Below are 24,867 nucleotides of genomic sequence, written 5' to 3'. Positions count from 1 at the left end.
GGTACTGTCTGAAAATTCAGCAGTTAAACCTGCGCCGGGGATAAGGTAAGAGAAAAAGGAGCCTAAGATTTACTTAAGGACCTTTTTCAAAGATATTTAGAGGGTGTCTTCTTATTTTTGGCCACTAGATGGAGCCGAGTTCACTCGCCTCACTCCAGGAAGTGTCAGACCATAGGCATGCTTTCTGCTGCAGAGCTCTGCCGACTTGGCGCCGCTCCTCTTCTCCCATTAGCCCAGTGTTTCTCAATTCCAGTCCTCGGGCCCCCCCAACAGGTCAGGTTTTCAGGATTTCCATTATTTTGCACAGGTGATTTGATCAGTTTCACTGCCTTAGTAATCACCACAGCCTTTTCATCTGAGGGAAATCCTGAAAACCTGACCTGTTGGGGGGGCCTGAGGACTGGAATTGAGAAACACTGCATTAGCCTGACAAAAGACAAGGTACAGGCAGGGAGAAGGTATCCATGCTCTCAGACAGCCGTCCCCATGGATTAGGTCGCGCGCACGGGGGCGCGATTAATCGGGAGAGACGGAAGTAGCAGGAGCGCGCAGGCCGAGGTTTTAAAAATGCCGCCCAGAGAGGGCCAAAAAGCAGCCAGAGAGCCAGCAGTCCTCCCAGTGGGACACAGCAGCAGCCTTTTGCCTTGGGGACACGTAAGATCTATGAGGTTGGTGCACTACCAAGGAGAGACACTTACTCTTTGCGTGAAACTGTGTGTTTAAAGTTGCATACTTATGTAGATTGCTAAACTGAGCACAGGAGTATATGCTTTTTGGTACCTCGGCTTGTTGCTTAGTAAAATGTCTCCCCTTAGAAAGAGTTCAGGGACTAAAAGTAAGAAGGCAACACTTCCAGGGACAGGGGGTTCTACCCGGGCCTGCTCGGTACCTGCCTCCCCAGTAAGCCTTGATACGCCTATACAGGAGGAACCATTGCCACTATCGGTAGTTTCTCCTGTGGCCCCTGGACCTGCATATGTCACTGAGGACACTTTTTACTGCAGCCATGGAGAAATTAGAAGAAAAGATTGCAAATTTAATCGCTAAGTCTTCTCAGGATGACAGAAAGCGAAGCAGATCTCCTTCATTTATTGTAGACTCTCTATCAGAAAGATCTGAGGAGGAGAGGAAGGAGGAAGAAGCTATACCTGCAGAGGACAGGGATGAGGAGTCGGATGGCTCAGGGGTATCAGAGGACCCTTTTCTTCCTCCCAGATACTAAGATCGCAGGTGCAGTGTTGTATGGAAGCAGTGCACACTGCATTCAAAATTCCCTCCTCAGAGTTATCTAAATCTCCTGTCTCCTCTCTGGGCTCATTAAAAGCTCTGCAGAGTGCTTGCTCTTTCCTAGTTCATCCACTGTTAAAGAAGCTAATTTATGCAGATTGGTTATATCCAGACAAACGTTTCTCTCCTCCAAAGAAGTTTGAAATTCTTTATCCTATGGAAGAAGAATTCACCAAGAAGTGGAGTTTACCTGCGGTAGATGCAGCTATATCCTGTGTAAACAAAAACCTGACTTGTCCAGTAGATGACGTACAGGTGTTTAAGGACCCTTCAGAAAAGAGGTTGGAATCCTTACTAAGATCTTCCTTCTTATTGGCAAGATCAGTTGCACAACCCGCTGTAGCGGCGGTGGGAATGTGTCAAGTCCTCAAGGACCAGATAAAAGATGGGCTTATCTCCAGAGCAGGCCAAGTTGTGGGAAAATTTGCCTAAGGCCTTATGTTTTATAATAGATGCTATGAGAGATTCGATACAGCAAGCGTCTCGTCTTACTCTCCAGTTGGTGCTTATGCGCAGGGTCCTTTGGCTAAAGCATTGGTCGGCAGAAGTACCATGCAAAAAGCTTCTAGCAGGCTTCCCTTTTTCATGGCGAACGCGTTTTTGGGGAAGATTTGGAGAAATGCATCCAAAAGATATCTAGCGGAAAGTCCACGCCGTTGCCAGAAAAGAACAACAACAAGCGGCCTTGCTTTAAAAGTTCTCTCTCCCCGGCCCCTGGTAAATCTACCCCTAACCAGTGGCGACGGCATTTTCAACCAGCCGCAAAAACTAAAGGCCAGCCCCAGAGAAACAGGAAACGGTGGGGTTTTAAGGCTAACCAGCAAAACCTCAAAGCCTCGGCATGAGGAGGCGCTCCCGCTCGGCCGAGTGGGGGGGACGGCTGCTTCAGTTTTCTGCAGCATGGCAGACAGAGATCAAGGACAAATGGGTGGTATCCACAGTATCCCTAGGGTACAAGCTGGAATTTCGGGAGATCCCATCTTCTCAGTTCTGAAGTTCAAGGTTCTCCAGGTATCCTCTACAAAGAGCATCCTTCTTCAAGGGATTGGATCACTTGCTGTCCCAATGGGTGATCACGGAAGTTCCTTTTTAAGGGAACAAGGTTCAGGGTTTTATTCAAACCTCTTGGTGATCCCAAAACCAAACGGAGACGCCCGACCCATTCTAGATCTAAGATCTCTAAATCAGTTTCTGAATATCCGCCATTTCCGAATGGAAACTATTCGATCAGTGGCCGCCATCCTACAAGGCGGAGAATTCTTGGCGTCGATAGACATCAGGGACGCCTATCTACATGTGCCTATTCATCCCACTCACCAAAGATTCTTAAGGTTTGCGGTAGAACATCGTCACTTCCAGTTTGTGGCTCTCCCCTTTGGGGTGGCCACCGCGCCCAGGGTCTTTACGAAGGTACTAGCCCCTCTGTTGGCAAATCTCAGAGCACAGGGCATAATGATAATACAATAACAAAAAAAGCAGCGCTCAATGGGTAAAGTCATAGATCTTTATAGTCTGTAAAATAATAACATTGGTATTAACACACACAATCATAATGAGAAAAACTCATATGTGTATGTATAATATATATATATATATATATATATATATATATATATATATATATATATATATATATATATATATATATATATATATATATATATATATATATATATATATATATATATATATATATATAAATAAATAAATATATAGTTAATATGATAATTAGTCCAATAAGAATGCCAATGAATAGAGTCCTGTGATGGAATAGTTAAAATCAATTCCAGTGTCGCTCAGAAATACTGCTGTTGGTATGGTTCAAATAGTCACCTCAAGACGGGTGGAAAACCGCTGATAAGGTGGCTCAAACAGTACCTGTAATGGTCAGATGGCCCGCAGCAACAGATGGAAACCGGCGTGTGGTGGAGATCCTGGAATGGCAGGACCGTACCAGCAAGAAGGCGAACCTCCACAAGAGATCAGCAACGCCGCCGCAATGTGACAGGGCAGGCGAGCCTCAGCCAGAAGCCGGTGACGTAGCTGCGCTGCCACAAAGGATAGTTACGTGCAGCGTCGCCAGGGGAGTAGCAATGACAGGCCCGACACACTTTGATGATGTGACCGCGATTCTACCAATCGGGAATGTAAACTCAGGCATCAATAGTGTCCGTCACAGGGCGGAAGGAAGCCGACAACCATGCATAGGACTCGAATCAAATAGCAGTCAAATGGAATTAAATGGAGCCGTGACTCATCGCTACTCCCATGGTGACTCTGCACGTGACTATCCTTTGTGAGTTTTTCTGATTATGATTGTGTGTGTTAAATACCAATGTTATTCTTTTAAAGACTATAACGTTTTATGACTTTACCCATTAAGGGCTGTTTTTTTTGTTATTGTGTTCCTGTGCCCATCCTCCAGTGGTTGGTGGCTGCACTGGGTATCAAGCATCTTATTTCACAGATTGGACTGTATCACGCTTGACATTGTTGTAGCGCTGAAAAGGGACTTTGTTTTCATAATGATAATAGCCTATCTGGACGATCTACTTGTGATAGATCAATCAGTGGTAGGATTAAATCACGCGGTATCCACCACGATAAAGTACCTGCAAACATTAGGATGGATTGTAAATTTTCAAAAGTCCTCGCTACAAGCCCAAAGAAGGGTAGAGTATCTGGGCATGATCATAGATACAGCTTAAAGCTGGGTGTTTCTACCAGAGGCAAAGATCAAATCTCTAAGAGACCTGATCCACAAGGTCAAGGCAAAGGAGAGATCATCCATTCGTCTTTGCATGAGGCTATTGGGGAAGATGGTAGCCTACTTCGAGGCTGTCCCTTACGCTCAATATCATTCGAGACCACTTCAAGGCAATATTTTAGATACCTAGAACAGGAAGATACAAGCGCTGAATTTACCCATGCGCCTGTCTTCACAAGTGCGCCAAAGCTTCAGTTGGTGGTTACAGACCAAGAACTTACAGAAGGGACGATCTTTTCTCCCAATCACCTGGAAGGTGATATAGACAGATGCCAGCCTAATGGGCTGGGGAGATGTGTTGGAAGAAGCTTCAGCCCAGGGAACTTGGGCCAAAGCCGACAGAGGTCTGCCCATCAACATACTCGAGTTACGGGCAGTCTACTTGGCCCTCAAAACCTGGTCAAGCAGGTTAAACGGTCACCCAGTTCGGATTTAATCCGACAATCACCAGGGACGCACCCGCAGTCAGGGCGCCCAGAGGGAGGTGAATCGCATTCTAAGATGGGCAGAAGAGCATGTTACTTGTCTTTCCGTAATTTTCATTCCAGGGATAGAGAACTGGCAAGCAGACTATTTATTTAAGTCGCCAGCAGCTTTTACCAGGAGAGTGGTCTCTCCACCCCGAGATCTTTTAGGCCATCTGCCAGAGATGGGGGACCTCGGATGTAGACCTGTTAGCTTCCAGGTTCAACAGAAAGTTTGTGTCCAGGACAAAGGATCCTCTGGCCTACGGATCAGATGCGCTAGTAGTGCCGTGGAATCGGTTCTCACTGATATATGCCTTTCCACCAATCTCCCTACTACAGAGGCTGATTTGCAGGATCAAGAGGGAAGGAGTTTCTGTAATCTTAGTGGCTCCAGATTGGCCCAGAAGACCTTGGTACACCGAGATCATAAAGATGACAAAAGGGAACACCGTGGAAGCTCCGCTTCGTCACGATCTGTTGCCACAAAGTCCAGTGTTCCACCCTTCCTTACAAGAGCTAAATTTGATGGTTTGGCTGCTGAGACCCACATTCTGAAGAAGAGAGGGATCTCAGGTCCGGTGCTTTCTACACTTATTAATGCCAGAAAGCCAGCTCCCAGATTTATTTACTATAGAGTCTGGAAGACATATGTTTCATGGTGTGAAACTAACAAATTGAATCCTCAAAGATATGACATAAGTAGATTCTTGCCTTTTGCCAGCTAGGAGTGGATATTAAGTTAGCCCTTAGTACCATTGAGGGTCAAATATCAGCTCTCATTCCCTAGTGCAGGCCTTTGTTCAGGGGGCGTTGCGGACCAATCCAATCCCCCTTATGCCCATGGGATCTGAATTTAGTACTGTCAGTGTTGCAGAAGCAACCTTTTGAACTGATTCGCCAAATTCCGCTGATCCTTTTAAGCAGGAAACTGGCATTCTTGATGGCTATCTCTTCGGCTAGAAGAGTATCTGAATTAGCAGCACTTTCTTTTAAAAAGCCTTATTTAATTTGTCATAAGGACAAAGTAGTATTACGACCCCATCCTGCCTTTTTACCTAAGGTGGTGTCGGCTTTTCATTTAAATCAGGACATTATCTTGCCGCCTTTTTTTCTGGATTCGCAGACGGCGGAGGAAAGATTATTACACTCTCTAGATCTAGTGAGAGCTGTAAAGGTGTATCTGCAGGCAACCGCTCAGATAAGCAAGATAGATATTTTGTTTATTTTGCCAGACGGTCCTAAGAAGGGACAAGCGGCATCGAAATCCACAATTCGACAAACGATTATTCAAGCCTATGGTTTAAGGCACAGAATTTCTCCTTTTTCTGTTAGGGCGCACTCTACCAGGGCGGTAAGTGCTTCATGGGCAGTGCACCACCAGGCTTCGGTGACTCAGATCTGTAAGGCTGCTACTTGGTTGTCGGTCCACACATTTTCCACATTTTTTCAAATAGATGTAAAAGGACAAGAGGATTCCGCCTTTGGGCGAAGTGTGCTGCAGGCTGCAGTATAGAGCTTCCTGTCCAGGGCGGTCTGCTTGATCTGTGTCTCCCCCCCTTCATATAGGGCATTGCTTTCGGATGTCCCATTAGGTAATGATTAATGGCTCTGTGTCCTGTGGTGTACGATAAGCTGTTATAAAAATCCTATTTTCTTTAACTGTAAAATCCTTTTCTTGGAGTACACCACGGGACACAGAGGTCCCCCCCTTCCTAAAGGGAACCTTTTTGCTTTGCTACAAAACTGAGGTACTCCCCTGATGGGAGGGGCTATATGGAGGGGAACTGTCTCTGATTGGTTGTGCCAGTGTCCAATCACCTCTGGTGACCATACAACCCATTAGGTAATGATTGTGGCTTTGTGTCCCGTGGTATACTCCAAGAAAAGGATTTTTACAGGTAAGCTGTTATAAAAATCATATTTTTAAACAATGGTGACAGGAAAAGTTCCCCTGTGTGCACAATGATCACCACCACCTAGATTGATTAGCCTGTTCAATTCCTAAGGCAATAGTTGTATATTGTTTTCTCATATAAAGCACTCCTGCCTGGAATCAGTCCATAGATTTGTGTTTAGGTGATTTCTCTTACATTTTCTATGGGATTCCTCATGTGTTGGTTAAGAAAGTCACGTGACATGGAGCCAGTGACAACATCTGTCTTGCTTGAAGCACACTAGATGTGGAGTGAGGAGGAACTCTCTATATGCGCCTGATCGTTTTTAATGCGTGCTGGTTGATTGTTCAAATGTGAGTGGAACCATTTGTACCTCAGACCCAATGTTATTTTAAACACTGCGCAATGATATGTTCCTCTTGCTTTGAGAACCAACACACACAAGGAATCCCAGAGAAAAATTTAAGAGAAATCACCTGAAAACAAATCTATGGACGGATTATAGGCAGGAGTGCTTTGAGAAAACACTATACATTATTGCCTTAGGAATTGAATAGGCTAAATAGGCTAATCAATCTAGGTGGTGGTGGTGGTGGTGATCATTGTGCACACAGGGGAACTTTTCCTGTCACTATTGTTAAGTTATTTATTTACTTGACAGATTGTAACCGACGTTTAAAATTTAAATTTTGCCGCATTTGCAATGCGTTTATAAAAAAAAAAATATGGAATTGAAAACGTGGCTAATTTACAAGCTGATACAGGCATTTGGCATTTCAAATGCCTCTGAACATCCGTCCTAAATGCATTTTTTTTTTTTTGCGTTACAAAAAAATCTTCTAAACTCAACTGCCTAGAACAGGGGTGTCCAAACTTTTTTCAAAGAGGGCCACATTTGATGAAGTGAACATGCTTGAGGGCCGACTATTTGGCCCGACATTCTTTAAAACCATTAAAATTTTATCCAAGTGTGTTCGTGCGTGCACTAATACACGGCCCAACAAGAATTCTCTTGCCTTTGTGGCTGTGTGTGGTGAAGAGATGAGCTTGGCCGTTTTATTTGGATTCACTGGGCCAGATTCTTGTAGTTTTCCCGTGGCGGTAGCGTAAGCCATTTACACTACGCCGCCCCAACTTACAGGAGAAAGTGCTGTATTCCCCAAGCACTTGCTCCGTAGTTTGGGGCGGCGTAGTGTAATTGGCCCGGCGTATCCCCGCGTAATTCCAAGGGGGCGGCTTGTATTTAAATTAAGCACGCCCCCGTTTAGATCGAACTGCGCAAGCGCCGGGCTAAAAATAGCCCAGTGCGCATGCTCCAGTTCTCGGCGGAAAACGTCAATGACGCCGACGTGTGCGTCATTGATGTAAAGTCGTATTCAAGAACGACTTAGTAAAACGGCGTACCCGACGGGAAAAGACGACGCGGACCCGACGCCATACTTAACATGGCATACGTGGGACTGGCGTAAGGTTACCCCTCATATAGCAGGGGTAACCTTACGCTTACGCAAACAACGTTAGCGACGGTTACACGACACGATTTCATTCGGGAATCGGCGTATCATGCTCATTTGCATAAACAAATGAGACCTGAACGCAAACGCCACCTAGCGGCCGGCGGCGAATTACATTAAGGGTCCGACAGTGTAAGTGACTTACACTAGTCGAATCCTAGCCTAAATCCGGCGTATCTTGTTTTGTGAATACAAAATAATGATACGCCGGCGGGAAATTTGATTTACGCCGGTGTATCAGTAGATACACCGGCGTAACTTGTTTGAGAATATGGCCCACTGTATATACCTCTTTTGTGGCCCCAACAAATCCCGAGCGCTGCTCAGGACTAAGGGTGAGCTTGGGCGTGTTATTTGGATATACCGTATTTATCAGCATATAACACGCACAGGCTTACCATTGCCATGAATGCAGCCTTACCATTGCCATCAGTGCAGCCTGATCGATGCCCATCTGCAGCCTCGGAGGAGACAGGAAGGGGGAGGCACAAGTGCCCGTCAGATTACAAACAGGAGAATTTCTTGTTTACTCGTGGCCTCCTTAATACAAACTCCCGCCTCCTATGATAAACAGAACAGTAATCCAATGGCATCCCAGGAAATGGGACTTCCTATTACAGACGCCGCTGAGTAAATGGGAGATTCTCTTTATGTAATCCGACGGCGCACGTCTTGTCCCCTCCGAGGCAGCTCCGATAAATACGGTATATATCTTTTGTGGCCCCCAGGGCACAGGACACATGTGAGGCTGCAATGGCTATATATATATCCAAATCCCCAGGGGGGCCATATTAAATCACCAGGGGGGCCGCAATTGGCCCCCGGGCCGGACTTTGGACATGCCTGGCCTAGAAACTACTATAAACGACCCTATACTCATAAGATAACAGAGGAGAGTTCAGCGGCAGCTGAAAATAAAAACAAAAACAAAAATAACACACACTGTTTACCATCAGCAGTGTATATGAGGCCTTACAGATTCCCACATCCACACTACATAGCGTGGATGGATGAATTTCCCACTACGACTGTTGTGTTTTGACAGCCAACCCTGCCAGCTCTCAAAATGTGGGAGGATCTCTGCAGCTCCTCCAGAGTTACCATGGACCTCTTGACTGCTTCGCTGATTAAATCTCTCCTTGCATGGCCTGTCAGTTTAGGTGGGTGGCCATGTCTTGGTAGGTTTGCAGTTGTGTCATACTCTTTTACATTTCAAATGATGGATTGAACAGTGCTCCTGTGAGATGTTCAAAGCTTGGGGTATTTTTTTTATTTTTTTATAACCTAACCTTTCTTTAAACTTCTCCACAAATTTATCCATGACCTGTCTGGTGTGTTCCTTGGCCTTTATGATGCCATTTATTTACTAAGGTTCTCTAACAAACCTCTGAGGGCTTCACAGAACTGTATTTATACTGAGATTAAATTATACACAGGTGGACTCTTTACTAATTAGTTGACTTCTGAAGGCAATTGGTTCCACTCGGATTTAGTTAGGGGTATCAGAGTAAAGGGGGCTAGATACAAATGCACGCCACACTTTGATATTTATTTGTAAAAATAAATAAATAAATAGAAAACCATTTATCATTTTCCTTCCACTTCACAATTATGTGCCACTTTGTGTTGGTCTATCACATAAAATACATTTTATGTTTTTGGTTGCAACGTGACAAAATGTGGAAAATTTCAAGGGGTATGAATACTTTTTTCAAGGCACTGGACCAGAGAGCCTGTGACATGTAAATGGAGATCTGTGGTCTTGGTATCCGTTTCATGGGCCCCCTCAAGTAGAAAATGTGCTTTTGCAGGTAGCACTGGCAGATCAACTTCTGGTCGATGGAAAAATACATACCGTACTTGTTGGGGGTGAATGAAGATGCTGCTGATGAACTCTTCACGTTAAGGTTCAATAAGGTTAATGTTGTTTGAAAAAGCAGAACATGAAAACTAAATGCAATTCAGGGAACTTGAAACTAAATAGGTGAATTAAAATCTTTTGTGACATTTGACTAAAGAGCTTTATTTTTCAGGTTACTGGTTTATCCTCCTCCCCCAACAAAAGGAGGCCTTGCTGTAAGTAATGAAGATTTGGAGTGTTTGGAACATGGAGAGTTTCTCAATGATGTCATCATTGATTTTTATCTGAAGTGAGTATCTTTTTGTCTTTTCTGTAACGGTTATAGTTGGTGTTGGCTTAAAAGGTACTGTTTTCAGGCCTTTTTTATTCTCCATGGTATCTGCTTTCAAAAATATATTTAATGTTTTGGGGGTTCAAAGTAATTTTCTAGTAAAGAAAATGCGGATTGGTTGTTGCACTTAATCTTAATCTTGTACAGCCATTTTTAAAAAGGCAATTCTTTTAGAAAAATAAATAAATACACTTAATGAATTTTAGTGCACACAATACACTATGATACCCATTGTTTTGGTAAAAAATATAAAAGCTGATGTTACTCTAAGTAGTTTCCCAACATGTCACATTTTAAAATTGTGTTCGCCTGTGGAACAGCATAAAACTACGGTCCCTACATTTTCTTTTCCATAGGCGACACTTTAAAAAGGTGTTTACAGTTTACCAGTTTAGAGTTACACAGAAGGTCTGGCACTAAAATTATTGCTCTCGATTTGATGTTCATAGTGATACCTCACATGTGTGGGTGCGATCACGTTTGCGTATGCATTTGCTTGTGATCAAGGGGGGGGGGGGCAAGGCACTTACATTTTTTTTTTTTTTTTAAAGATATTATTACACAGGATTTATATAGCGACAACAGTTTACACAGTGCTTTACAATGTAAAGGGGGACAGTATGAGTTTGATACAAAAGGAATAGAAGGTCCCTGCTACTGGAGCCCACATCAATTGGCCCCACTGTGCCCACATCAATTGTAGCCACTGTGCCCACATCAATTGTCCCCACATCAATTGTAGCCACTGTTCCCACATCAATTGTCGCCACTGTGACCTGTAAAATGCTGCCAGTCAGATCAGATTGCCCCCCCGCCCGGCACTTACCTTTCTGGGGTTCACCACCCTCCTTCCACGGTCCCTCGATGTCTTCTGCCGCCCTCGGTGACGCTTCAGCCAATCAGGTTACGGACAACCAGAATCGGTGAACCTGATTGGCTGAGACGGCCATCAGTCTTATCCAAGGGACGTAGCCCCCCTACGTTCCCTGGACAAGACATCCGGGAGCCGAAGGGCTGTACTCGGAAAGCCTATCAGAGCCGCTGGCTCTGATAGGCACTTCCACATAGCCAACCAGCTGCCGTTATTCAGATAGCCGGCGCCCTATGTCCGGTTATATGAATAGACCAGCAGCAGCTGGCCACAATAACATACACTCATGCAGAATGACATTTCTTTATCGTACATCACGGGACACAGAGCGGCATATTCATTACTATATGGGTTATATGGAGTACCTTCAGGTGTTGACACTGGCAATCTTCAAACAGGAAATGCCCCTCCCTATATAACCCCCTCCCATAGGAGGAGTACCTCAGTTTTTACGCCAGTGTCTTAGGTGTTAGTCATGGTTTAGCTTGCCTCCGCATCCTTGGGATTAGGTGAGCTAACCGGTTCTGTCCAAAAAAGCCTCAGCGCTAAAGTGGTCAGTAACCGGACCCCAAACCCTTGGGGTATAGCCCATAATGCTTTTCTTTTTAGAGAGCTGGACCCTGGGCCCAGAACTTAGAAACCTTTGGGTGCCTAATGTTTCTGTTGCCAGAGTGCTATATGGGCCCAGGACAGTGGATCCTTCATAGGAACCCAGGGCCTGAAGGTCTAGACATCCCCACCGAGATGGGGGAAGATTGGGCCTCTTGCTTGGCAAAGTCCTGCGGCATGGAGCAGGTAAGTGAGGGGAAAACTTGCGGAACTTGGTTCTTGGCAGGTTTTTTCTGGGGGGTCACAGGGGACATGCCTAAAGTTATGCACTGCATCTGGCAAACTAGTCACATATCATAAAGATAGGATGGCTCTATATGTATATTCCCCATAAGATGTGACCTCCCTTGTAGTGTTGGAAAAGCATTGAGTGGGGCCTGTGTGATATAAAGATATATGTGTGTGTCAGAGAGCTATGCTTACCTGCAAGCCTCCAGGCAATGCTCCATTCAGTCTTCCTCCTCAGTGCCTGCCATGCAGGCAAAACGCTGACCTCCTCGTGTGTTCCAGGCTGCAGGCTGCAGTTTGCTGGAGCAGAGAGGCTCCCTTCCCCCCAACCCCCCCCCCCTGTCGGGAGGGGCATTTCCTGTTTGAGATTGCTGGGGGGGGAAGGGCGGGTCAGTGGCTTAAGGAAGGGGCGGCCCTTCCTTGTTTGTTCCATTCAATACTTTGGAACTAGGGAGGAAAGACCAGAACGGCAAGCACGGGGCGCCGAGGACACACAGTGGCCAGAAAGAATATTGCAGTCTTCAGAAAGACTGTTTTTCAAGCCTAGGAATAGGCTGTTTCTTTTCCATCTCATAGTTTTTCTTGCAATACTACTCAGGGGGACAGAATGTTTTTTCTTTCCTAGATTTGAAAAAAAAGATTTTTTTTTTTTGGAAAAAAAAAAAAAAAGAAGAAAAAAAAAAAAAAAAAAAGTGTCATCTAGGGGAGAGGAAGCATTTTTTTGTCCCCCAAACAGGTGTTTGGGCATTTAACTATTTATAAGTCCCAGGTACCAATAAGTAGCGGGTGTACCTCGGTATTGTACCATGGCATCAAAGAACAAGGGTACAAGAGGTGGGGATTCCCCCAGAGAGTCTGAGGCCTCGGACAAAGCTATGCCGCTGCTTTCCCCACAGGGAGCCTTGGGGCCATCGGGATCTGGGGCTGGAGCTGACGCGAGTCAGTCCAACCCTAAGATGGTCACGGAGAAGGTATTACTCACCTCTTTAAAAGAGATGCAGAAAAGCATGGGAAAAATGATAGCCGCAGCTATGCGGGGCAGTAAGCGGAATAGATCTCCGTCGCCCGAGCGCGGACCCTCAGAGGAGGAGGTCCTTTCCTCAGGGGAATTGGACGACCTCTTGGACAAGGACCAAGTAGGTTCAGGGATCGAGGATCCGGATACAGAGGAGTCTGGGGCAGTCTCCCTGAGGGAGAGCTGGTGGATTCAAGGATTGTCGGACTTGGTCCATAAGGCATTCAACTTGCCAGTACCAGATCTCCAGGTATCGACGGTTTCAGCTTTGGGCTCACTGAGGGCGCCTCAAAGCAATGCTGTGTTTCCGATCCATCCTCTATTAGAGGGAGTTTTTTTGTTCCAAGATTGGAACAAGCCAGATAAGATCTTCTTACCACCTAAAAGATTCTCTGTCCTATATCCTATGGAAGATAAATTTTCCAAAAGATGGGCTACTCCTGCAGTGGACGCAGCCATCTCATGTGTTAACAAATCGTTAACATGCCCTGTAGAAAGCATACAGGTGTTCAAGGATCCAGTTGATAAGCGCTTGGAAGCACTACTTAAGAACTCCTTCACTACTGCTGGGGCAGTAGTACAGCCAGCTGTGGCTGCGATTGGGGTTGCTCAAGCATTATCGGATCAATTTAAGCAGATGCTTAAACTTATTCCTGCCCAGCAGGCAGAAGAATTTTCGGATGTCCCTAAAGCCATTTGTTTTACGGTAGACGCAATCAAGGATTCTATCCAGCAAGCGTCACGTTTATCGTTATCCCTTATCCATATGAGAAGACTCTTATGGTTAAAAAGCTGGGAGGCTGAGCCCCCATGCAAGAAGCTCCTGGTAGGGTTCCCCTTCCATGGAGGACGACTCTTCGGAGAAGACCTAGATAAATACATTCAGACCATTTCAAACGGCAAGAGTACTCTCTTGCCAACTAAGAAGAAGGTTCAGGGGCCTGCGTTTAAACGACAGTATTCCCCTGGGCAGGGGCCCTCTAATACTAAGCAGTATCAACGGCCTCCTGCAAAAGCAAGCTTCGGCTTCAACAGCAGATCACAAGGACAGGCTGTTAGAGGCAAAAGGCAGTGGTTTCGCAAACCAGCAAAACCAGCCCCCAAGCCAACCTTATGAAGGGGCGCCCCCACCCACGAAGGTGGGGGGAAGGCTGCGACTCTTTTCAGAGATTTGGGAAGCCAGCATTCCCGACGAGTGGGTACGGTCTTCCGTGGCCACAGGCTACAAACTAGATTTCCTAAGGTTTCCTCCTCCTCATTTCCAGGAGTCGAGGATTCCAAACGATCCGGAGAAGGGAGCCGCATTAAGTTCGGCATTAGATCATCTACTTTCCCAGGAGGTAATAGTAGAGGTACCAGTCCTGGAACAGGGGCTAGGTTTCTACTCCAACCTATTCATCATCCCGAAGTCCAATGGAGATGTCAGGCCAATTTTGGACCTAAAGATGGTAAATACATACCTAAAGATCCGCTCATTTCGGATGGAATCCGTGCGGTCAGCAGCTACCACACTCCAAAAGGACGACTTCATGGCGTCCATAGACATAAAGGATGCCTACCTTCATCTTCCAATTTATCAGCCACATCAAAGATATCTACGCTTCATGGTGGCTTCGCGTCACTTCCAATTCGTGGCGCTTCCCTTCGGGTTGGCTACGGCCCCCCGGGTGTTCACGAAGGTCCTAGCTCCAATCCTAGCCAAACTAAGGATCCAAGGGGTCACGATCCTAGCATACCTGGACGACCTCCTAGTCATAGATCACTCGTCTCCTGGCTTGGAGCGAGCAGTGGCCCTCACGGTCCAATACCTCGAGAGGTTCGGCTGGGTCCTAAATCGAGAAAAGTCAGCTTTCCTGCCCACAAGGCAGTTGGAATATCTCGGCATGAGATTAGACACAGAACAACAAAGAGTGTTTCTACCTCTGAGGAAGGTCAAAGCCATCAAGGAATTAATCCTACTGGTTCTAAGCAAGAAGGAACCGACTATTCGCCTATGTATGAGGTTACTAGGCAAGATGGTGGCCACATTCGAGGCGGTACCATACGCCCAGAGCCACACTCGCATCCTGCAGGCAGCCATCCTGTCAGCATGGAGCAGAAGGCCACAGGCCTTGGATATCCCGTTGCCGCTCTCATCAAGAGTCCGACAAAGTCTGTGTTGGTGGTTAGACCCTCAGAATCTACTGAAGGGGAGGTCTTTCAGCCCAGTGGCTTGGAAGATAGTGACCACAGACGCCAGCCTGACGGGCTGGGGAGCAATTTTGGATGGTTGCACTCGCCAAAGTACTTGGGCAACGCCAGAGAAGCAGTTGCCCATCAACATCTTGGAGCTCAGAGCTGCTCGACTAGCCCTCAGGGCTTGGACGTCAAAATTGCAGGGGTTCCCGGTGAGAATTCAATCAGACAATGCCACGGCCGTGGCATACATAAATCACCAAGGGGGAACCAGGAGTCAAGCCGCTCAGAGAGAGGTGAGCTTGATTCTCCTATGGGCAGAGGCTCATGTGCCCTGCATATCGGCAATATTCATTCCAGGAGTGGACAACTTTCAGGCGGACTTCTTAAGCCGCCAGACTCTATTGCCGGGGGAATGGTCTCTGCATCCACAAACCTTTCAAGCACTCTGCCAAAGATGGGGAGTGCCGGACGTGGATATCATGGCATCGAGACTCAACAAGAAGCTAGACGGGTTCATGTCCCGCTCAAGGGATCCGATGGCCTGCGGAACCGATGCGTTGGTTTACCCTTGGCATCAGTTCAAACTTCTTTATGCGTTTCCCCCGCTCCAGTTACTACCCCGCCTGCTGCGCAGGATCCGGGTGGAGCACATACCAGTCATCCTGGTAGCTCCAGCATGGCCCAGAAGGGCATGGTACTCACTAATCTTAAGGATGGTAGTGGGAGACCCTTGGACTCTTCCTCTACGGCCAGACCTGCTATCGCAAGGTCCGATCCTCCACCCTGCCTTACGGCATCTAAATTTGACGGCCTGGAAGCTGAATCCCTGATTCTCAGGGGTAGAGGTCTGTCTCAGAAAGTAATCTCTACCCTAATCAGAGCCAGGAAACCGGTCTCTAGGGTGATTTATTACAGGGTCTGGAAGGCCTATGTAGGCTGGTGTGAGTTCAAGCGATGGCTTTCTCGCAAATTCACCATTGATAGAGTTTTAAGTTTTCTCCAGCTAGGAGTGGATAAAGGATTGGCATTAAGCACAATCAAAGGACAGATTTCTGCTCTGTCAGTGTGGTTTCAGCGGCCGCTGGCCACCCACTCGCTGGTTAAGACCTTCCTTCAAGGGGTCTTACGTATTAAACCTCCAGTTAAATCCCCGCTTTGCCCGTGGGATTTAAACCTTGTTCTGTCAAGTTTACAGAAACAACCGTTTGAGCCGTTGGCTGAAATTCCTTTGGTTTTACTGACAAGGAAGTTAGTATTTTTGGTCGCCATAGTTTCCGCAAGAAGAGTATCGGAACTGGCGGCCTTATCCTGTAAGGAACCATATCTTATTTTTCACAAGGACAGGGTCGTTCTACGCCCTCATCCTTCCTTCCTACCGAAGGTTATATCCAGTTTTCATTTGAACCAGGATTTGGTATTACCATCCTTCTTCCCTAAACCTACTTCCAGAAAGGAAGGGTTGCTGCATACCTTGGATATCGTCAGGGCCATGAAGGCCTATCTTAAAGCTACAAAGAAGATCCGGAAAACAGATGTGCTGTTCATTCTACCGGATGGGCCCAAGAAGGGGCAGGCAGCTGCAAAGTCCACCATTTCTAGGTGGATTAAGCAATTAATCACTCAGGCCTACGGCTTGAAAGGGTTGCCTCCTCCAGTATCATTAAAGGCTCATTCTACTAGGGCCATGGGCGCCTCCTGGGCAGCACACCACCAGATCTCTATGGCTCAAGTTTGCAAGGCGGCAACCTGGTCTTCTGTCCACACGTTTACAAAATTCTACCAGTTGGACGTAAGAAGGAATACTGATACTGCCTTCGGGCAGGCAGTGCTGCAGGCTGCAGTTTGAGACCCTCGGATTCCGGGGGCTCCTCTTTTTTGAGTTAAATTTAAAATTTAAGATTATTTTTCTCAACTAAGTTGGATTTATTATGATTTGAGTATTTCTCTAAATTAAATCCTTTTGTCTTGGAGATGTTCTCCCTCCCCTCATTGTGAGCATTGCTTTGGGACATCCCATATAGTAATGAATATGCCGCTCTGTGTCCCGTGATGTACGATAAAGAAAAAGGGATTTTTAATACAGCTTACCTGTAAAATCGAAAATGGGGAGGGTAGTGCTGCGCTAATCAGTGGTGAATGGATAAGTGAATAAACAGGTGGGGGAGGGGAATGAAAGTAGGTGTAATTGAAATGAGGAGCAATATAGCCCAAATGGCATCAGCATAAAAATAAATATAAATGATCAGTGAACAATAACAGTAATGGTGCAAATCATATAACTACACAGGTTCCTCTTAATGTGATGAAATACACTATAAGTAATGGTGCAAAAAATTTTTTCAGGTAACTGTGCTAAGTGACACTCCTATATTGGTGATAAACAGTCCATCAACAGAGTTTGAAAAATATTAGCAAAAAATATAAGTAAAATTTCAAAAGTCCAAGAAAGCAAAAGTGCAAGTGTAGGTCCGCAATATGGAGTGAGAGGAAAATGGGTATCCAGTGATCCTTTTAGGGTAAGTAAGGATGTCCCCTTACCTTACTGCTGTAAGGTAACAGCATATAGATCCAACCACATTAGATGGTTCACTCGATGGGCTCTGATCCAACAACGGCAGGTCCTCCTTGGGGTTCTCGTCCCAGATTGGTCAGTTTCTCGCCCCAAAGAAATAAAGCATCGATGGTGTGATACCGTTTTAAAAATTTTAATTCTCAAAGAAAATAGACAGGGGTACTCACATAATCCAAAATACAATTGAGCATGTAAAAAAGAGGGGCAATCTGTCGCCAACGTCACCTCCGATACCTCTCAGTGGACTCATGCGCATTCGTCACTATCATGTGACTTCCTGAGGAAGTCACATGATAGTGACGAATGCGCATGAGTCCACTGAGAGGTATCGGAGGTGACGTTGGCGACAGATTGCCCCTCTTTTTTACATGCTCAATTGTATTTTGGATTATGTGAGTACCCCTGTCTATTTTCTTTGAGAATTAAAATTTTTAAAACGGTATCACACCATCGATGCTTTATTTCTTTGGGGCGAGAAACTGACCAATCTGGGACGAGAACCCCAAGGAGGACCTGCCGTTGTTGGATCAGAGCCCATCGAGTGAACCATCTAATGTGGTTGGATCTATATGCTGTTACCTTACAGCAGTAAGGTAAGGGGACATCCTTACTTACCCTAAAAGGATCACTGGATACCCATTTTCCTCTCACTCCATATTGCGGACCTACACTTGCACTTTTGCTTTCTTGGACTTTTGAAATTTTACTTATATTTTTTGCTAATATTTTTCAAACTCTGTTGATGGACTGTTTATCACCAATATAGGAGTGTCACTTAGCACAGTTACCTGAAAAAATTTTTTGCACCATTACTTATAGTGTATTTCATCACATTAAGAGGAACCTGTGTAGTTATATGATTTGCACCATTACTGTTATTGTTCACTGATCATTTATATTTATTTTTATGCTGATGCCATTTGGGCTATATTGCTCCTCATTTCAATTACACCTACTTTCATTCCCCTCCCCCACCTGTTTATTCACTTATCCATTCACCACTGATTAGCGCAGCACTACCCTCCCCATTTTCAATTGCTTATGGTTTGATACACCTTCCAGTGCCGCAGCTGTACCTCCACTTCTCATCACTTTCATTTCCCCTCCCCCTTTCTTCCCCTCTCTGTTTCCCCTCCTTTTGATAAGCGCGGTAATATCCATTTTTCCACTATTTACCTGTAAAATCCTTTTCTTGGAGTACATCACGGGACACAGAGCTCCCACCCCTCTTTTTTGGGGACCATTTTGGGAGGCATACTGCTTGCTACAAAACTGAGGTACTCCTCCTATGGGAGGGGGTTATATAGGGAGGGGCATTTCCTGTTTGAAGATTGCCAGTGTCAACACCTGAAGGTACTCCATATAACCCATATAGTAATGAATATGCTGCTCTGTGTCCCGTGATGTACTCCAAGAAAAGGATTTTACAGGTAAGCTGTATTAAAAATCCCTTTTTTAAAAGCCTTAAAGGGCCCGTTTTTTATTTTTTAAATTTTTTTTAATGACTACAGGAGGGGAAGGGGGGGTGGGCGGCCGCCTATGGACGGGCCACCACTGGTCAACTGGCAGTGGACTGCACTGCTGTGATCCATAGGAGAGGTATAGCTAAAAAAGTTTGGTATACTTCTCCTTTTAAAGTCCATATGATGTTGATCCAGGAATTTATCCAATTGCCAGTATGGGGTTAGGAAAACACACACGTTAAAGTGGTTCTAAAAGCTTTTTACTTTTTATGCATGAAGATAAAAAAAACCTGTGTATAGCACCCTCTCCCAATCCTTCCCTGAGCTCCCTCTGGTCCAGTGATATTCACGATGGCCTTGGATATATGGGGACTCTTCCCTCCTCATGGGCTGAGACAGAAGCCCATTGGCGCAGTGGTGCCCCCAGGGTAAGTGGGTTTCTCTGGGGGCACTGCTTGAGGCAGAGGAGTCAGGAGCGCCGACGAGGCACCTGAAAAGAAGAGGATCGGAGCTGCAAGTATGACTTTTTTTTTTTTTAAATAACAAAGCTTTAATATCACTTTAAACTCGATTGTACAATAGTTTGATTCCACTTAACACTATCTATTAAAAAGTTAATCAAATTTTGAGATGCATACTAGAAGAGCCAATCAAACATTTAGACCTCTTTAACATGGGCCTAGCTGCTGACTGCCAGTCTGTGGTGGACCACTTTGTCAGCAGTGGCTTGTCTGCAAGTTTTCCACAAGCCTGTTTGGTGAAAAGGGATTTCAGTATGACGCGAGAAGTACATTCTGCAAGCTGCATTCTGCATTCTGCAAGCTAGTTGCCTGGCTTCTAAGCAACCGCTTTGGCTGCCAGATTCAAAAGTCTAATCTTCAAGAATAAAGCTGAGGCATTCATGACCTTTTCCAAAAGTTTGGTATATGCTTGTTCCAAGACAAAGCTATCAATTTCTGGAGGTCAGCAATGGCAAAGCCTCACCTCGCTTGTGAATTAACTAAATGGATAATGGTGTTTACTTCTGAGTCTGTGTGATTATTGCCGACATGGCAGCTGTTCCTTGTAAAGCTAATGCTTGCTGGATAATGTACAGGAAAAAACCCTTTATTAAAAGCTATACTAATGCATATATTATCTAGTTAATTATAAATTATATTAAAAGTAAAGCATAAAAAGTTTAAAAGGGTATAGTAGACACCGAAAGTGTTGATTCTTGTACCTTTCAGAGAAAAGTACTTGAATCTGCCTGTGCCCGCACTGAGTTTAATGCATTGCGCCCATCACACTGACAGATGCATGGCTGTTCTAGGGACAAGCAGAGCCCGATGGGGAATTAGTTCCTTATTAAGTCTGATTTACATTTGGCTGACAACATACAAAAGTGGGCAGATCCATAGCTGCTATTCAGGCTTTCTAATCTTCCCAGTGCTGTATGCTGTCCATAATAAGTAAAGTGGACTCAAAGAGGAACACATCTCCCAGTTCCCAATCAGGCTCCAACCCACCTAGTTATGTTATTTCCCAAATGTGGCCAGGGCCATATTTGGGTATTGACATTGCCACTATTCTCAGCCCCTTTGTTTACATTTAGCTTTTGAACAGGGGATTTCCCCGGGGGGCGGGTGATGGAGCACTATGCGAAAAATTGTCACATTTATGATAGCTTCCCAGCACAGACGTGTGTACCGAGGTACCACTTTACACCAGATCAGAGCTGGTCTTAATTACTCCCAGTTTCCCAACGTTGGAACTGGCGGCAGTTCTTTAACAATCTGTTTCTGGCAGTAGTAAGAACTTTTTGAATTTGCCACATGTTTCGGTAATATTCGTGTTAATAGTGTTTATAGCTTTATTGAATTTCCCTAATTAACATTTTTTGCAGATGATCTATTTTCAGCCGTTTTTATTCCTTGTAGATTTCATTTGTGTCGATTTGCTATATTTGTCTTTGCTACATTGATAATAAGCAAAACAAGCAATTAAAAAAGGAGTGACAATCTAATGCCACGTGCTATTAATGTGTGGGGATTGCCGACTCCAATTGCAATTTTTATTTTGCCTCCCCCAGATACCTCATGTTGGAGATATTCCCAAAACCTTTTGCTGACAGATGTCATGTATTTAGTAGCTTTTTCTTTAAGTGCTTAACAAGAAAAGAAAACGGTTCAAGCGATAACAATCCAGACAAATCGTAAGTACAGTGCCTATTTCTTTTTTTGTCATTGCTTTACATTTACGCTTGATAGTATTGCAACGTTTGTGATCATATGCAGCAAGTTACAGGTCAGTTTTTAACAGCCTGAGGCTGGATTCACACTTATGCAATGCCAGAATTTGCATTTGATTCGCACAGCATTGCAGTGCACGTCATGTCTATGCGGTACAAAGCAAACTTAGCCATATGGTTTGTATGTCTGAAATCGCATTAAAATAGTGCAGGACCCAACAAAGGGAGACCCAACAAATAATTTAAGGGATCGAGGGGAAGGGACACGCCCACCACCTCCTGTATCAATAGCCTCACATCATGCCAAAAGGGTTGGATCATAGAACATTGCCAGAAAATATGAAATGAGGAACCTGTGTCAGTCCCACAATGCCAGCAGCGCAATGAGACTGAGGAATCATATTTATGAATTACGTCTCCGGTGTTTTATACCAGAACATGAGGATATTAACGGACGTCTCACTTTGGGTTACACATTAGGAGGACTTAAAGGTAGAGGACCAAATTCTATCCCAAACCTGAACCGTAATAGGTCTGCCTATTAAATAGGACCATCTCTTCATGTAATGGTGTGTGGTCTCAGTAAGAGGGGTCGACTCATGGAGGATAAGGTGAATGAAGGATATTAAATTAAGTTGGTGAGGGCCCTGTGCACATAAGTAATCGAAGGCGGTCGGTTTATCAAGAGTCAGGGCTGCACCACTATCTTAAACCTTTATCATTGTGAGCTGGCCTGCCTCTTCCAGGTTTAGGAAGCCAGCCCATGATGATGCACGCCAGCTTCTCCTACTGGCCATTGCTTGTTTTACTCCTGCAGCTTTCTGAGATTAGTGATGTAGATATCCCTGGAGGCTGTGAGAGTTGGATCCATCATTCTCAGCTAGGCCAGATGGAAATATTAAGAAGTACACAGCAACAACAAAGTGGTGGGGTGCGGGGGGGGGGGGGGGGGTAAACTTGCTAGGAGCAAGTGAGGGTCTGCTTTAATGCTGATGTTCACCAAATCACAGCAGATCATATACAGCTTTATACTGTATGTCTCAAGCAGTGCTCATGTCTGATGCTACATGTAGGTATCCGTTTGTGTGTGGCCACCCTAACGGAAGCATTTAAATAAATTGAATATAAAATAGCCTAAGATGGGATTTTGAGGGCACAACATTTACAATAATAATAATAATAAAAAAAAAAACACTTTAAGTTTATTAATCCATAATGGATAAAATACAAAACATTTACAAAATACTGCAAAAAAAAAATCTAACTAAAATAGTAGAATATCACCTCATGGGCAATAACGTATATCATAATTTAAACCGATTCTTCTTTGTTCAACATGTTTTTGACATAATCCACTTCATCAGGAGCCATCGGTATTGTCTATTGTATGCACTAATAAAAATCTACAATAATCACAATAACATAATATACTTTCCCAAACCTAAAAATTGTCATGAAAAAAAAAAGGGAGGGGGGGGATGCATCCAGAGCTGCATATATTACTGGAAAACTGGAGCATGCGCAGTACGCCACCAAAATGATCCAAAAGAACAAAAGCGGCGCCTTCCTAACAGGCAAATTATATCTCACAAATGAGTGCCCAGCAAACCATAGGCAAGCATACACGGGAATAAAATCTATAAATGTACAAACTCCAACCACAATAGCAGCATATTGCGTTACATATATAAATCTCTTAAAGTGACCATGTTTTTATTGTATATTATCGTGCCTTCAAAGCCTTTTATCTTCAATACATTGACACGTTTAGGGATGTGGCACCATTTTTGCAGTAATTTTAGACAAAGCATTTAAAGCGGCATTAAACTCCCGCTTCACTTTTTTTTTAAATGGTCCCCAGGAGGTTTATGTTGTAATGTGCTAGTATGCAAGCGCATTTGACAGATTTACCTGTTACGTGATGCCCTTCAGCACTGTACCAGCAGTGCTCCAGTTGGCAAGATGCGTTGCCATCTTCTCCTGGTCTCCTTTCCAGGTTCTGTCTGTTCAACCACTTGAATGGCTGAGCTGTGATGACATCACTCCAGTATGTGCACACAAGTGTCACATTATGACACAGAGTGGGGCTGTAAATATATGCTGAGCTGCGCATTTACAGCTCAGTGTACAATACAGCTGACAAGCAGAGGGAAGAATGTATGATAGAAGAGACCAATGGTGTTTCTTCCGTCATAAAAAATGCTACCTGTCAGCATTTTTTTTTTTTCATGCGACTTTAAAGCTGGCCATACATTATACATTATACAAATTTCTTGTTAAATTTCCTTTATATTTACCTTCAACTATGTAGTGCAAGGGCCTCCCTGATGACACACAATTGAAATTGTTTTAGGTTTAACCTCATATTATATGATTTTGGTACAAGAAAATTGTATAATGACTGGCCAGCCTAATTCTGCTTTAAATATTTGTTGCTGAAGAATATCAAGTTGCAGTACATCGATAAGTGAAAGTTTTATGTGTTGTGAGGTGAATGTAGATTTGAGAAATATACATGTTTTTCAGAACGGCAGAGAGAAGGCATCAAAGTGTGAAAAACTGGACTCGTCATGTTGATATCTTTACAAAGGATTTTATCTTTGTACCAATTAATGAAAAGTAAGTAAGTATTTTAGATGCGAAAAAGCATTTGATTGTGCTTTTCTCATTACCAGCACAGTACATTGCACAGTTATTACATTGTTATACTAAGGAGCATTAAGTGTCACAAAGTGAGATCCATGAACAATAATTGCAATAAAAAGGATTCACTTGCTTTGCCAAGTGTTTAACCACACGTGTCATTCTTAAAGGCATCTCCGCAATGAAATAATAGAGGTCATCAAGGAGTTTTTCTTTCTTCTTTTTTAACTGTGTTGATTTGAATTTATTCACTGAATAATGGGAAGATGAACATGTTTAAAGCTGCCACTAACATGAGATGGTCCCTTGATTCAGCCATGTTGGAGACACTCATCTTCTTTCTTTTGGCAAGCTTTGATAATTGGCCATGCATTTCCCTTGCTCTGTGCAGTAGTTCATATTTAGGCAAACTGTTCATTGTTGGTGTGATCTGAAGATGCAACATTGACCTCAGCTCACTGCTTAGTTTTTAGACGTTTGTCAGACTTTTATTGAACATAGTAATAATAATCCTGGGAATCTACAGTCACAGATTGTACCTCTATTGTGAGAAAGTCTGTTCTTGGCATGAGGTAAGGGCCCTTTCACATGGGCGGATCAGTAATGATCCGCCTCCGTGTGTCCGCTTTGCTCAGCGGGGATCCTCCGTAAAATCCCCACTGAGCCGTCGGCTGACAGGGCGGTTCCCGCACACTGTGCCCTGTCTTTCCTCTGCTCTCCCCAATGGGGGATCAGATTAACACGGACCGTATGTCCATGTTCATCCGATCCGCCAGACGGAAGAAAAATAGGATTTTCTTCCGTCCGAAAAAGTGAAGCTTTGCGGAGGCGGGTGATTACGGGTGTCAACGGATGGTCATCTGCTGACACCCGCAATCACATAGGGACCAATGTATGTCCCGTTTTCATCCGCAACGGATGAATGAAAATGCGGAC

General features: G+C 44.5%; 1 protein-coding gene across 6 annotated transcripts in view; it reads left to right on the top strand.

Moving 5' to 3' along the window:
- Window positions 1-24,867, top strand: part of SENP7 (SUMO specific peptidase 7) — a 133,512-nt gene that overhangs the window by 83,656 nt on the left and 24,989 nt on the right. For all 6 annotated transcript variants that reach the window (XM_040336605.1, XM_040336604.1, XM_040336603.1 and 3 more), the window contains 3 exons: window positions 9,964-10,080; window positions 21,130-21,252; window positions 23,815-23,907. In XM_040336605.1, coding sequence (XP_040192539.1) covers window positions 9,964-10,080; window positions 21,130-21,252; window positions 23,815-23,907 — 333 coding nt within the window. The remainder of the gene's footprint in view (window positions 1-9,963; window positions 10,081-21,129; window positions 21,253-23,814; window positions 23,908-24,867) is intronic.

The sequence above is a fragment of the Rana temporaria genome, chromosome 2 (genome assembly GCF_905171775.1).
Source record: "Rana temporaria chromosome 2, aRanTem1.1, whole genome shotgun sequence".
NCBI lineage: Eukaryota > Metazoa > Chordata > Amphibia > Anura > Ranidae > Rana > Rana temporaria.
This window is presented reverse-complemented; position numbering and strand designations above follow the sequence as displayed.